Source organism: Hemitrygon akajei, chromosome 5 (genome assembly GCF_048418815.1).
Source record: "Hemitrygon akajei chromosome 5, sHemAka1.3, whole genome shotgun sequence".
Lineage (NCBI taxonomy): Eukaryota > Metazoa > Chordata > Chondrichthyes > Myliobatiformes > Dasyatidae > Hemitrygon > Hemitrygon akajei.
Genome location: NC_133128.1, coordinates 51031218 through 51047018, shown reverse-complemented (window position 1 = coordinate 51047018; position 15801 = coordinate 51031218). Strand labels below are relative to the sequence as shown.

At 41.8% G+C, this 15801-nt stretch overlaps 1 protein-coding gene across 12 annotated transcripts in view; it reads right to left on the bottom strand.

Moving 5' to 3' along the window:
• The window catches only part of caska (calcium/calmodulin-dependent serine protein kinase a), a 462337-nt gene that overhangs the window by 138553 nt on the left and 307983 nt on the right, over positions 1-15801 (bottom strand). For 5 of the 12 annotated variants that reach the window (XM_073045522.1, XM_073045523.1, XM_073045524.1 and 2 more), the window contains exon 12: positions 4363-4401. The exons of the other annotated variants lie outside the window; for them this stretch is intronic. In XM_073045522.1, coding sequence (XP_072901623.1) covers positions 4363-4401 — 39 coding nt within the window. The remainder of the gene's footprint in view (positions 1-4362; positions 4402-15801) is intronic. 12 annotated transcript variants of the gene reach the window in all.

Here is a 15801-nt window from a genome sequence, read left to right as displayed (position 1 = left end):
TAGAGGTGTCCTGCTCTATAAAAACGACACACAAGGTCAGGTTATTGACAGAGCCTGCTCTTCTCAAGAAAGATCTGGTTACGTGCACCATGTCTTGATCAAAACAACTTTGAGGACTTCAGAATTGTAGAGATGCATGAAGCTAGAAAAGGCTACAAAAGAATTTCTAAAGACCCGATTGTTCATCAGTCCACAGTAAGAGAAACTGTCTACAAATGGAGGAAATTCAGTACTATTGCTACTTTCCACATTCAACCATGAAGCATGGTGGAAGAAGCATCATAATTTGGGGCTTCTTTGCTGCCTTGGGGCCTGGACAGCTTGCAATCATTAAGGGAACAACAAATTCAAAATTGTATCAAGGCATTTTACAGGAGAATGTCAGGGTAGCAGTCTGTCACCTGAAGCTTAATAGAAGCTGATCCACAACACAAGAGTAAATCATCAACAGAACAGTTTAAAAAGAAAATTCATGTTTAAATACAAGGGTTCACATACTTTTCCAGCCTGGACTCTGAATGATTAAACAATGTTTTCAATAAAGACATGAAAAGTACATCTCTTTGAGTGTTATTAGTTTAGGCGATTGTAATTGTCTATTATTGTGACTTAGAAGAAGATCAGACCACATTTTATAGTAATTGATGCAGAAAACCAGGTAATTGCTAAGAGTTCACAACTTTTTCTTGCAACTGTACAAGTCGCTTGTAAGACCACATTTTGCTAACTACTCTCTCAGTATCTCACTACGTGTAGTTTTGGTTGCCCAGCTAAAGGGAGCATGCTATTAAGTTGGAAAGGATGCGGGAAAGATTTGCGAGGATCTGACTGGTACCGGAGGATTTGAGTCATGAGAGGCTAGATAAGGTGGGCATTTTTTCTGAAATATAGTTGGCTGAGGGTGACCTTAAAGTGGTATATAAGATCATGAGTGGCATAGATAAAGTGGATGGACACAGTCAATTTACAAGGGTTGGGCAGTCTAAAACTAGTGTGCAGAGGCTTAAGATGAGCAGAGAAATATTAAAAGGGACCAGAGGGGAAGCTTTTTCAAACAGTGTGTGTTGGTTATATATGACTAATCCAACATGGCACTGAGCTGAGATCTCCATTGAGGTTGCGGCTCAATTTTAATTGTTCTTTAATCCTTTTTTAGGATCATAAGGATAGCTTTTGGGACAAAGAGGAGAGTTAGGGGTCAGGTTAGGGTTGAAGGACAGGTATGTCGCTGAATTAGAGGACAGGTCAGAGTCTATGTCTCTGCTATATATTTGAAGGCCAGTGAGGTGGAACAGGCTAGGATATCCAGTCAGATGCTGGTCCAGAAGACCAGTGTGGATGAGGTCCGGTGGCACCCTAGGGTCAGCAAGTTGTCAGCAGTTCCAGAGTCAGAATTCTATGTGGGCAAGAGTAACTAATTCTATGACCCCCACCCCCCCACCACCCCCGGGATTGTGAATGAGGGAGACTAGAGTTCGAAGACTAGTGGTCAGGGTCCCATCATCAGCAAGTCCGGAGTTTGAGGCCTGGTGTTCAGTGATCAGTGGGTCCTGGGTCAATGCTGAGATTTGAGTCCTGAGGGTTGAATCAGAAATCTGCAAGTCAAGGCCCTCTGGCTGAAGCCCTGAGTCTGCGATTCTCTGCGAGTCCACTGGGGTAGTTGGAGGCCCAATATCCATGAGACCCAGTCCACTGGAGGTTGGAGGCTGAAGAAGATGGCTTAAACTGGGGTTAAGTGACCATGAATGTGTGACATGGGAGGGAGGAATGGGACTTACTTTGCTGTTGTTGTTTTGTTGCATGTTGTGCTCTGTGTTCTGTCAAATATTATGGACATGCTATGCTGGTGCCCGAATAAGTGGCAATACCTGTGGGCTGGCCCGCACACCTTCAGGTATATTGGCTATCAATGCAAATGACACATTTCACTGGATGTTTTGATTTACGTGATAAATAAACTTGCATCTTGTTAAGAGGAAGTTGTAGAAGCAGGTATAATCACAATGTTCAAAAGACATTTACATGGGTACATGAACAGAAAAAGCTTTGAAGGATATAAATCAAATGCAGGGAAATGAAACAACTCAAGAGATACATTTTGGTTGGCATGGATGAGTTAGGCCAAAAGGTCAGTTCCTGTGAAGTATAAATCTGACTCTATGGATGTCTATCCATCTCTGCCTGTTGGAGGGAGAGGAAATCACAGAGACAACTGTGGTGGGAAAACAAACAGGCATGGAAGCAGTAGCTGCTAGCTGGGCCTTACTGATTCAGTGAGCAAGCGAGTCTGATCAATACTCCCAGCTCTGCTCAATCCTGCCCCCAACTGTTGCTGATTGTTTACAGGGGGTGTGGGTGGAAGAGAGAGAAGGCATAGGGAAATGTCCCATTCCCACCTGGTAGAAGACACCTGCTGCCAACCAGCAGCCAAAAATCCATCCCATCTATCCCACTGGTTATTTGTACGCTGGGGGTGTCCATAAATTGGGTTTTTGTAACCTGGAAGGACATGTAGAAGATGCCGAAGGATTGTAAAGAGGCATATGAAATAATGTTTGTTTAAGAAATGCTTTAAGAACATTTCTAGTAACTACAAGCACACCAGTTTATCATTGGTAATAGGCAACAATAATCGAAAAATTTATAGATATTTGTGATGGTCTGAGTAATTGACAGCTAGCATGGATTTGTTAAAAGCAAATGTTATTTGACTAACTTAGCTGAATGTTCTGATGGAGAAGGCTGATGAAGGGAATGCAGTGAATGGTTTCATATAGATTTTAAGGAAGTGTTTGACAATATGCTAAGTGGGTGCAAAAAATTAACGAGTAAGCATTTTTAGTTACAACTTAGGTGGGAGTAACTGGATTTTCTCCAACGAGGAAAAGAAATTTCAGGGATTTGATAGAAATATACAAAATCATGACAGATTGTTCAAGTTGTTCCCATTAGCTGATGGTACAATGGTTAGGAAACACAGATTTAAATTTTTGGACAAAGTATACAAGCACGAGGAAGAACTTTATGCTGTATTGAGTAGGAATGGTCAAAAAACAGTTGCTGAAGTTGGTGGAAGAGAAGATGACCAACAATTTGGAAAAAATGTATAGATATAGAAACTTGCAGGGCTATGAGGATAGAGCGGGTGCATGCAATGGACCAGATTGCCAAATAATCTCCCCTGCCATAATGACTCAGTCCACCATTTTGTCGGCATTCACTGGTTCAGACTGTGCACTACTCAGTAACAGCTCTGAACCTTGACCAGTTAATGGTACACATTTGTTATTCCTATTCATATATATCCCAGATTATTTACCAAAACAACCATACACTTTCAATAGCTGGTTGTTAGGAATTTCCAGTGGGGAAAAGCGTCATCTGTGGACAAAAATACAATGAATGTTGGCAATTTCTCACTGATTGCTAAAGAGTAATGCTTTTGATACTTAGACTTGAATGCAGTAATGCTCCTTTTGATTAATCATCAAAATCTATCCATTATAGACATTATCTTGTCCAAAACACACATTACCCTACAACTGTAATTATTCCTTCCCCCAGCACCCCTCCATCCATCTCAGGATTAAATCAGCAGTTGCTAGGTGGTGCATCTTGAAGGACCTGAGGGCCTATTCTGCACTGTATCTAGATAAATAAAATAAATATATGCAGCCTAATACATTGAGTAGTGTTGTATTTTGGTGCAGGATCTTCAACTTTTTCCATTGTCCTTTCATTCCCTTACCATTACATTATTTAATCTCACCAATCCTCTGTTAATGTCAAAATACCAGTCCTCGTTTATCTTATGCTACTGCCACCATGCCTCAGGTCAATTCATAAAGTACTGTACACATCCAACTTCAAATTTCTTGGCAGTGCTTGTGCCCCTTTGTTTATAGCATTGAAGCATTTAGCTCATTCAATACCATTTCATTATCCCTGTGCTTTGTGACACATCCCCACCCCCCATTCTGAGTCTTCTCAAAATATCCCTCGTAATTACCACATTACTGCTGGTGCTCATTTTTGATAAGCGTACAGCTATTTCTGTCACTGCACATAGATAAACAGTACCTGTTGAATAAAATGTACCAACCCACTCCTTTTTATCTTGGAACAATCACCTCATTGAACACTTTCTATCTTGCCAGATATCAGGTTAGGTTTTGGCCTGAAATTTTTTTGCCCTGATCAGAAGGGAGATCAAAGAAATGGATGTTTTATTTTAATGGAAATGGTTCCTGGAGAGGACAAATGATCAAAAACGTTTGGAAAAGTTTCTTGCACCATGCAAGTAACTAACAAAATTGGTTAACAGCAGGGAAGAAAATCTATTATTCATGCTTTATCACTTACTTCTCGACACATGTGGATTCATTAAAATCACTTTCATCCCTACAAAGAAAATCCTCTGATTAGGTTGAATTTGGTACTTTTATGAACCATTTATCACATATGACACAAAGGAATTAATGAAAACAGATGGTTCACACCAACAGATGGTTTTTACATTTTATGAATGCTCAAAATTTAAAAGGCTGTTCAGCTATTAAGCCTCACCTTCCACAGATCATGTACATCACTCATCATGGGCTTGCATCTGCTTCATCTATGCCCTTACCATAAATTTAGTTATTTGGATTATACCATTACACAGATTTTAAGAAACAAACCCAACTCTGAAAATTTATTATCAAAGTCCAGGAATAGTCAAACAAATCATCTCATATGGAGCAATCCACTATTGCAGAAGGGATGTAATTTTTAATTTATATAAGATGAGAATAATTATTTTTGAATTACAATTAAATCATAAGCAGACTACCAACTTTTTAAATAGTTACACATTCACTGGAATTGTCTAAATTACACACACCCCATTTTCTGGTAGGCATTTTTAAATGCATGCGTCTGTAAATTTTGGTTTAGCTTGTTGATACTAAGTTTGTAAATATCGTTAAACAGAACTGCCTATTCTTCTGCTACTGTTTATAAAGTTTCATGGAAATTAATAAAACTCAGTTAAGTGCATTATATAGCATTTTTTCAGGTCCATTTGATCTCTATTGTTTTTTTTTTGAGTATCGTCTATCGGTGGCCGAAGGTGTAGTGGCATCCACACCGGACTTTGGGGCGAGTGGTCCTGGAATTGAATCCAGCTGGCTCCCTGCACACTTTCCATCCGCGCTGGGTTGAGCCCTGAGTTAGCAACCCGGCCTCGTAAAACAGTCAACTGCTAAAGAAATGGCAAGGCTGCTGCCCGATGGGCCAATAGGCACAGTAAGGAACTTACTTTTTAAAAGATCTTTACTATCACTAATAAAAATGAACTTGTTTAAACCAGAGGAATATCATATTTTGCCACACTCAAATAAACTGAAATTGCTCAAACATTTTAGCTGCCTCTGCAACCAAGACCATTATTTTAAAAGTTTCTTCTCACTTTCAGCCTTCTCTCTCATTTTACTTGCTCTTACCCATTATGCAGCTTTGCATTCTCCTAAACTACCAAGCATTTTGCAGACGCTATCCCAACCAATCACACCACCCTATTCTCAAATTTGTTGCATGAGCATATTTTTCTAGGCCTCCTTGGAGGGTACATAAAACCATACATTGCTTAAACAAAGCAAAAATCATCCCCATTCAACAAAATTTCACAATGTAAATCCTGATGAAGGGTCTCGGACTGAAACGTCGACAGTGCTTCTCCCTATAGATGCTGCCTGGCCTGCTGTGTTCCACCAGCATTTTGTGTGTGTTGTTACAATGTAAATCCTGTCGGCTTCCTTCATACCCCTTACATAATATCCTCTTGTACTCCGCCAGTACATCAATAATTTTAACCTTTCTGTTATTCTCCCCAGAATATTTGTTTATAACAAAGATCTTTCCATCCAAAGCTATATTATTGAACAATTTAATTGCGATTAAAAGTCATGGATAGAACAGTACAGCATAGGAACAGGCTTTTTGGCCTGCAATATTGTGGTAACACAATTAAAATAATCAAACACGAAGAAATCTGCAGATGCTGGAAATTCAAACAACACACACAAAATGCTGGTGGAATGCAGCAGGTCAGGCAGCATCAATAGGGAGAAGCGCTGTCGATGTTTTGGGCCGAGACCCTTCGTCAGGGCTAACTGAAAGGAAAGATAGTAAGAGATTTGAAAGTAGGAGGGGGAGGGGAAAATACGAAATGATAGGAGAAGACTGGAGGGGGTGGGGTGAAGCTGAGAGCCGGAAAGGTGATTGGAAGTGATACAGCGCTGGAGAAGGGAAAGGATCATGGGACGGGAGGACTAGGGAGAAAGAAAGGGGGAGGGGAGCACCAGAGGGAGATGGAGAACAGGTAGGGTGATGGGCAGAAAGAGAGAAAAAAAAGGAGGGGGGAAAAACTAAATATATCAGAGTTGGAGTAAGAGGGGAGGAGGGGCATTAACAGAAGTTAGAGAAATCAATGTTCATGCCATCAGGTTGGAGGCTACCCAGACGGTATATAAGGTGTTGTTCCTCCAACCTGAGTGTAGCTTCATCTTGACAGTAGAGGAGGTCATGGATAGACATATCAGAATGGGAATGGGACGTGGAATTAAAATGTGTGGCCACTGGGAGATCCTGCTTTCTCTGGCGGACAGAGCGTAGGTGTTCAGTGAAACGGCCTCCCAGTCTGCGTTTCAGTGAAACGGTCTCCCATTGGCCAGAAGAACAGTCTTCTCCTATCATTTCACATTTTCCCCTCCCCCTCCTACTTTCAAATCTCTTACTATCTTTCCTTTCAGTTAGTCCTGATGAAGGGTTTCGGCCTGAAACGTCGACAGTGCTTCTCCCTATAGATGCTGCCTGGTCTGCTGCGTTCCACCAGCATTTTGTGTGTGTTAAAAGAATAATCAAATGGCCAACTAAACTAATCTCTTCTGCTTACACAACGTCCATATCCTTTTTTCCTCACATTCCTGTGCCCATCTAGATATCTCTTAAAAGTCCCTAATTTATCTGCCTCTACCACCACCCCAGGCAGTGCATACCAGGCAGCCACCACTGTTGGTGAAAAAAAAACTTGCTCCCCACATCTCCTTTGAAACTTAATCCTTCTCACTCTGGTATTAGACATTTCAACCCTGGTAAAAAGATACTGTCTGTCAACTATATCTATACTTCTCAATCTTATCAACCTCTATCCACCTCTGCTGCTTCAGAGTAAACAAGTCAAGTTTGTACGACCACTTGAGATAGCACATGCCCGCTAAACCACCAGGCAGCATCATGATAAGCTGCTTCTACATCCTCTTCGAAGCCTCAACATCCTTCCTATAATGTGGCGATAAGAACTGCATGCAATACTCCACAGAAAGCCTAACTAGAGTCTTATAAAGCTGCAATACAACTTCCCGCTTTTGAACTCAGTGCCTCGACTAATAACAGCAATCATGCCATATGCCTTCCTTAATTACACTATCAGCCTGTGTAGCCACTTTCAGGGAGCTATGAACTTCCACCCCAAGATCCTTTTGCTCATCGACACCATTAAATATCTTGCAATCAACAGTTTAATTTCTCTTTACATTTGACCTACCAAGGTGCAACACTTCACATTTGGCAGGGTTAAATTGCACCAGCCATTTCTCTGCACATTATCTGCAACAGATTTACATCTCGCTGTTTTCTTTATCAGTCACATACACTATCTATAATACCACTAATCTTTACATCATCTGCAAATTTAAAATCATTCATTGAGGGACCTAGAAGTGTTTGCCCTATAATGAATATTTCCCCAGTTGACTATCACCTGCTTTAATCATACAGCCAAGGTACTATTTCATCCATATCAATTTCATCTGTTGCTATGTTTATTCCAATACTGCTGTTTAAAGGTTAAAACCCTCCATCGCCACCTTAAACTTTAAAATTCTTGTTGACTGTACTACACAGGCTTCTAATTCTAAGCACAAGAGATTCTGCAGATGCTTGAAATCCAGACCAACACACAAAATGCTTTGAGGAATTCAGCAGGTCAAGCAGCAGTATGGAGAGGAATTAACAATTGATGATTTGGGCTGAGACACTTCATCTAGACTGGGAAGGAAGGTGGTGGTGGTGGGGGGGGGGGGGGGGGGTTGCAGTAAAGAAACCAGGAAAAGAAGTTGGGGAGAGGGGAAGGAGCACAAGATGGCAGGTGATAGGTAAAATCAAATGAGAGGAAAGGAGGGATGGGTTGGGGGAGGAAATTTGGGAAGAAAATTTAGGTAGAAAAGCTAAAGGGGAGAAGGAGAAATGAGTGTGGACCTTGGGAGAAAGGGAAGGAGGGGTACCAGAGGGATGTGATGGGCTGATGAGGAGAAAAGAAGAAAGAGGGGAGCCAGAATGGAATAAGAGAAAAGGGGGAGGGGGAAAATTACCAGAAGTTAGAGAAACTGATGTTTATGCTGTTCAGTTGGAGGCTGCCTGAGTGGAATATGAACTGTTGCTCCTCCAACCTGAGAGTGGTCTTATTGAGGAAGTAAATAGGCCGTGGGCCAACATATCACAATTGGAATGGGAAATAGAATTAAAATGGGTGGCTACTAGAAAATCACAGCTGTTGTGATTTCCCAGTGCATGGAGCAAAGGTGCTTGATGAAGTAGTCGTCCAATCTATGTCAGATCTCACCACTTTAGAGGAAGCCACATCAGATAAGAGTAGATGACCTTGCAGGTGAAGCTTTGCCTCATTTGGAAGGACTGATTGGGTTCCAAAATGGTGAAGGAGCAACTGTAGCACTTGTCCTCCTTGCAGAGATAAGTGCCAGAGGGGTGAACGGTGGGGAGGGACACATGACAGTAATGTCAAGAGAGATCCCCAGGAAAAGCAGAGTGGGGTGTGTGGTGTGGAAAGAAAGATGTGTTTTGTGGTAAGATTGGTGTAAATTGTAGAGAATAACATTTTCTCACAGGTTTGATGATGAGGTTGGGATTATTGCAGAGAGAGGAAAGTGTCCTGTAAAAATGTCATTCTCTTTTCTCATTTACTCTGTCCCTGCCATATTTGTTTGTGTGATGGGAAGAAGGGGCAAGGGCAAGTGTCTGGGAAATGGAAGAGAAATCGCTGAAGGGAGCATTGGAAGGGAAACCCTGTTCTTTAAAGGAGGACGATGTATCAGATGTTCCAGAATAAAAAGTCTCATCCTGAGTACAGATATGGCAGAGACAGAGGAACTGAGAAAAGAGAAAGACATTTTTTCAGGATGCTACTCTCCTCTCTCTTCATTAATCCCAACCTCATCATTAAACCTGCAAACAAAAGGGGTGCTGATGTAGTCTGGAGGAATGCCCTCTACCTTGCTGAGGCCAGGTGGTAACTCTCAGACTCTTACATGCCCCTTAAAAAGGACCCCACTAATGAGCATCAGGGCATTGCCACCTGCGCCATCACCAACCTTACCAATTCTTGAGATCTCCCATCCACTACCACCAACTTTAGTTCCTTTACCCCACACTGCTCATTTTTACTTCCTACCCAAGATCCACAAACTGTCCCATTGTTTCTGCCTGCTTCTGTCCCAGTGAACTCAGGACCACATATCTTAACTTCATTTTGTCCCTCTTGTTTCAGTCCCCTCCCACTGACACCTGTGACACTTCACATGCTCTCACTCTCTTCAATCACTATCAGCTCCTTGGATCTGACTGCCTCATTTTCACTATGGATGTTCAGTCCATCAATAAGGCCTTAAGACTCTCTGCTTCTTTCTAGACAACAAACCTAACCAGTTCCCCTCCACCACCACTGTCCACTGTCTTATGGAACAAGTCCGCACACTCAGTAAATTATCTTTTGGCTCCTCCCACTTTGATCAAACCCAAATTGTAGCCATGGGTACCCCAATGGGCACCAGCTAACCTGTCTTTTTGTCAACTACATAGAACAGTCCATGTTATAAGTCTACACTGGCAATGCTCCCCAACTCTTTCTGTGCTATATTAACAACTGTATTGATGCTGCTTCCTGCACCCATGCTGAGCTCAACAATTTCATCTCCTTTGCCTCCAACTTTCACCCTGCCCTCAAATTTACTTGATCCATCAGACACCTCTTTCCCTTTTCTCACTGTCTACCGATAGCTTTTATAAACCTTCACATAATTATCTTGAATGTACCTTTTCCCACCCTTGTAAAAACCCTTTTCTCAGTTCCTCTGTCTCTGCCACATCTGTTCTCAGGATGGGGCTTTCCATTTCAGAACATCTGAGGTGCCCTCCTTCAAAGGACAGAGTTTTCCTTCCTCTACTATTGAAGCTGCCCTCACTTGTACTCCTCCATTTCCCAGACATCAGCCTTATCTCATCGCTATAACAGGGATAAAGATCCCTTTGTACCGCCCCACAAGCATCCACATCCAGCACATCATTTTCGACAACTTCCGTAATCTTCAACAGAATCCTACCACTTCTTTCTCTCCACCTCCCACTCTCTGCTTCTGCAGGGATTGCTCTCTCCCCAACTTCCTTGTCCATGTGTTCCTCCCCACTGATCTCCTTCTGGCACTTATCCCTGCAAGCAGGACAAGCCCTACACATGCCCTTCACCACCACTCAAGGCCCCAACAGCCCTTCCAGGTGAAGCAACATTTCACCTGCAAGTGTGTCAGGGTCATCTACTATCTTGTGCTCCCCATGTGGCCTCCTCTACATGGGCAAAACCCGATATAGATTGGGATCCGCTTCATCAAGTACCAACAGGTATGATTCTCTTCCAGTGATCATCCATTTTAATTCCTATTCGCAGTCTATGGCCACCTCTATTGCCACGATGAGGCCACTCTCAGGATGGTGGAGCAAAACCTCATATTCCATCTAACCTTTGGTAATTTACCCTCTCCTTTTCCATTCCCTATACTGGCTGGTTCCCCTCTCACCCCTTCACCTCACCTACCCATCACCTTCTTCTCTCTGAACAGATTCCTTCTTCAGCCTTTTATCACCTATCACTTCCCAGTTTCTTTCTTCTTCTCCCCTCCCCCATCCACCTACTCTGGTTTTCTTTCCCCTTCCTACCCAGTCCTGAAGGGTCTCTGCTCGAAACATTGATTGTTAATTCCCCTCCATAGATGCTGCCTGATCTGTTGGGTTCCTGCAACATTTTGTGCACTTCTCATTTGTTCTTTTTCAACGAGTGTTTTTCAATATTTTCAGTCTACATTTTAAATCCCATTTCCTGCTTTGAACGAAATGTCATCTCTCCAGCGAGACAAATTTACCCTTCTGATAGCACAAGGCTCCTTTTCAATCAACCTCTTGCTTCCCTCTGCATTCATATAACCCACCCACAGGCTCCCACTGCCTCTTCAAAATGAACTCATTGAAACATGCTAAAACTATGACCTAATGCTCACTGTGATATTCCATAAGTGGGGAAATGCCTTAATCACTACCCTCCCCCGGTAATCATGATGAGAATCTGACAGCAAAACATTTATCACCTTCTGTCATGATTTAACTGCTGATGTGTTAGCAAATTTCAAAGCAAGCTTTGCTCACCTTTTAATCCCACAGTTTTTATATTTGCTAGCACATCATGGAGTAAAAATGAAAAGCTGTTTTCAGAACATATCCCAGAGATTGTTATTGATCATAACGTCAAAGTGCAAAGATGAAAATAAAACTTGAAAATACAGTCAAGAGTGAGTAACTTCTAAGAGCTTAAGGATAGAAATGGAATAGTGAAATGGGCAGACTCTGTATAGCTCAGCATGGGCTAGATGGGCTGAAGGGTCTGTTTCTGAGCTGTACCTTTCTATGACTATGACATTTAGCATAACAAAATGATATAGTTAAGAAATATAATGGCATAATTTTTCAATTGGTGCAAAAATAGGCTGTTAAAATCATGCAGAGTCATTGCCTTTAATAATAAATGAAGAGTAAAAAAAGGAAGTTATTCCTTATCCTCAGATTCAGAAAATCATTGGAGGAAATCCAGATTGATGCTTCATTTAGGCTGTAGAAAAAGCCTCTTAAACCTTGAGCTAGGTAGGATCTGGTAGAAGGTTCATGATCCCATTAACTTTAAAAGAGATTGCAGGCTATGGATACAGAGCAAAAAGGAAGGGAAGGTCTTTGATTACTTCTGATTAGTTTAATGGTTGACACAACAAGCTTTTGGCTAGTCTTTTGAAAATGCTATTAAAATGATTGTTAAGTTTTCTGGCACCTCTGAATATTAGAGTCATTCACTGTCACAAATTTTGTAGCATCCAATTTGGGGATGGGGATTGGTCAGTCCGCTAAGTTTTCAGGAACAGTTTCCTCATTGCACAATTGGAGATCTTGGCACCATTCCAACCATGCAATTGGGAGACCAGATAGATTTGCTAGAGCTACGAGGATGGATCAGTTTGGCATGGGGGTGGAATTCCATGTATTGGGGAAGTAAACAAGACACTAGAATATCGTGCAGCAGTCAGTGACAGTAAGTTGAATAGGTATAATGAGCAGGAGGATGACAGGGAGCAAGGAAAGCCTGTTGGATTAAACTGCATTGATTTGGATGTAAGCTGTCTGACAAGTAAGGTAGATAAACTTAGGGCTTGTATAACTCACGGGACTGTATAGCCATTACTGGAAACATGGTTAAAGGAGAGACAGGACTGGCAGCTTTATGGTGCTTTCTTTAGGTGTGATAGAGGCAGAGGAAAGAGGATGGAAAACTGCATTTTTGATTAAGGGGTATGTTGCAGCAGTAGTCAGAGATGAAATTATTGAAAGGCTTTATGTGTGGAGCTAAGAAATAAAACAGGGATGATCACATTGTTGGGGTTGTACTATAGTCAATGGGAATTAGAAGAATAGATATGCAGGGGGATTACGGAGAGTTGTAAGAAAAATAGAATTGTTATAGTAGGGTCATAGAGAATTACAGCACAGAAACAGGCCCTTAAGCCCATCCAGTCCATACTGAAACCATTTAAATTGCCTACTCACATCGACCTGCACTGGGACCATAGCCCTCCATATCCTCACCAATCATGTACCTATCTAAACCTCTCTTAAATATTGACATCGAGCTTGCATGCACCACCTGCACTGGCAGCTCAATCCACACTCTCATGATTCTCTGAATGAAGAAGTTTCCCTTCATGTTCCCCTTAAACTTTTCACTTTTCACCCGTAAGCCATGACCTCTGGTTGTAGTCCCACCTAACCTTAGTGGCAAAAGCCTGCTTGCATTTACCCTAACTAAACCCCTCATAACTTTGTCTGTTTCTCAAATCCCTCCTTAATCTTCTATGCTCTAAGGAATACAACCCAAACTTATTCAATCTTTCTTTGTAACTCAGGTCTTCCAGACCCGGCAACATCCTTGTAGCTTTTCTCTGTACTCTTTCAACCTTGTTTATATCTTTCTTGTAGGTAGGTGACCAAAACATGCACACAATACTCCAAATTAGGCATCATCAATGTATTATACAACTTCAACATGACATCCCATCTCCTGTACTCAATAATTTATAAAGGACAATGTGCCAAAAGCTTTCTTTACGGACTTATATACCTGTGATGTCAGTTTCAATGAATTATGAACTTGTATTCCCAAATGCATTTGTTCTACCACACTCCTCAGTGCCCTACTGTTCACTGTGTAAGACCTCCCCTGGTTGGTCCTACTGAAATGCAAAACCTCGTACTTGTCTGCATTAAATTCCATGTGCTATTTTCAGCTTGTTTTTCCAGGTGATGCAGATCCCTCTGTAACCCATGATAGCTTTCCTCTCTGTCCATTGCACCCTCAATCTTGCCATCCGCAAATTTGCTAATCCAGTTAACCACATTATCATCCATATCATTGATATAGACAACAAGCACAAAGAATTCAGCACCAACCCCTGCGGCACACCACTAGTCATAAGCCTCCAGTCAGAGAGGCAACCATCTACTACTACTCTCTGGCTTCTCCCACAAAGCCAATGTCTAATCAAATTTACTACCTCATCCTGAATGCTGAGCGACTAAACCTTCTTGACCAACCTCCTATGTGGGACCTAGTCAAGTGCCTTACTAAAGTCCATGCAGACAACATCCACTGCCTTGCCTTCATCCACTTTTCTGGTAACTTCCTTGAAAAACTCTTAAGATTGGTGAGACATAACCTACCACGCACAAAGTCTTGCCGATTATCGTTAATCAGTCCATGTCTATCTAAATACAGTGGCATGCAAAAGTTTGGGCACCCCTGGTCAAAATCTCTGTTACTATGAATAGCTAAGTGAGTAAAAGATGACCTGATTTCCAAAAGGCATAAAGTTAAAGATGACACATATCTTTAATACTTTAAGCAAGATTACTTTTTTATTTCCATCTTTTAGTTTCAAAATAACAAAAAAGGAAAAAGGCCCGAAGCAGAAGTTTGGGCACCCTGCATGGTCAGTACTTAGTAACATCCCTTTTGGGAAGCATCACAGCTTGTAAACGCTTTCTGTAGCCAGCTAAGAGTCTTTCAATTCCTGTTTGGGGGATTTTCACCCATTCTTCCTTGCAAAAGGCTTCTAGTTCTGTGAGATTCTTGGACCATCTTGCATGCACTGCTCTTTTGAGGTCTATCCACAGACTTTCGATGATGTTTAGGGCAGGGGACTGTCAGGGCCATGACAAAACCTTCAGCTTGCGCCTCTTGAGGTAGTCCATTGTGGATTTTAAGATGTGTTTAGGATCATTATCCTGTTGTAGAAGCCATCCTCTTTTCACCTTCAGCTTTTTTACAGACGGTGTGATGTTTGTTTCCAGAATTTGCTGGTATTTAATTGAATTCATTCTTCCCTCTACCAGTGAAATGTTCCCTGTGCCACTGGCTGCAACACAAGCCCAAAGCATAGATAGACAGATAGATAGATAGATAGATACTTTATTCATCCCCATGGGGAAATTCAACTTTTTTTCCAATGTCCCATACACTTGTTGTAGCAAAACTAATTACATACAATACTTAACTCAGTAAAAAATATGATATGCATCTAAATCACTATCTCAAAAAGCATTAATAATAGCTTTAAAAAAGTTCTTAAGTCCTGGCGGTAGAATTGTAAAGCCTAATGGCATTGGGGAGTATTGACCTCTTCATCCTGTCTGAGGAGCATTGCATCGATAGTAACCTGTCGCTGAAACTGCTTCTCTGTCTCTGGATGGTGCTATGTAGAGGATGTTCAGAGTTATCCATAATTGACCGTAGCCTACTCAGCGCCCTTCGCTCAGCTACCGATGTTAAACTCTCCAGTACTTTGCCCACGACAGAGCCCGCCTTCCTTACCAGCTTATTAAGACGTGAGGCGTCCCTCTTCTTAATGCTTCCTCCCCAACACGCCACCACAAAGAAGAGGGCGCTCTCCACAACTGACCTATAGAACATCTTCAGCATCTCACTACAGACATTGAATGACGCCAACCTTCTTAGGAAGTACAGTCGACTCTGTGCCTTCCTGCACAAGGCATCTGTGTTGGCAGTCCAGTCTAGCTTCTCGTCTAACTGTACTCCCAGATACTTGTAGGTCTTAACCTGCTCCACACATTCTCCATTAATGATCACTGGCTCCATATGAGGCCTAGATCTCCTAAAGTCCACCACCATCACCCCCGTGCTTAACAGTTAGAGAGGTGTTCTTTTCATGAAATTCTGCAGCCTTTTTTCTCCAAACATACCTTTGCTCATTGCGGCCAAAAAATTCTATTTTAACTTCATCAGTCCACAGGACGTTTCCAAAATGCATCAGGCTCGTTTAGATGTTCCTTTGCAAACTTCTGACACAGAATTTTGCAGTG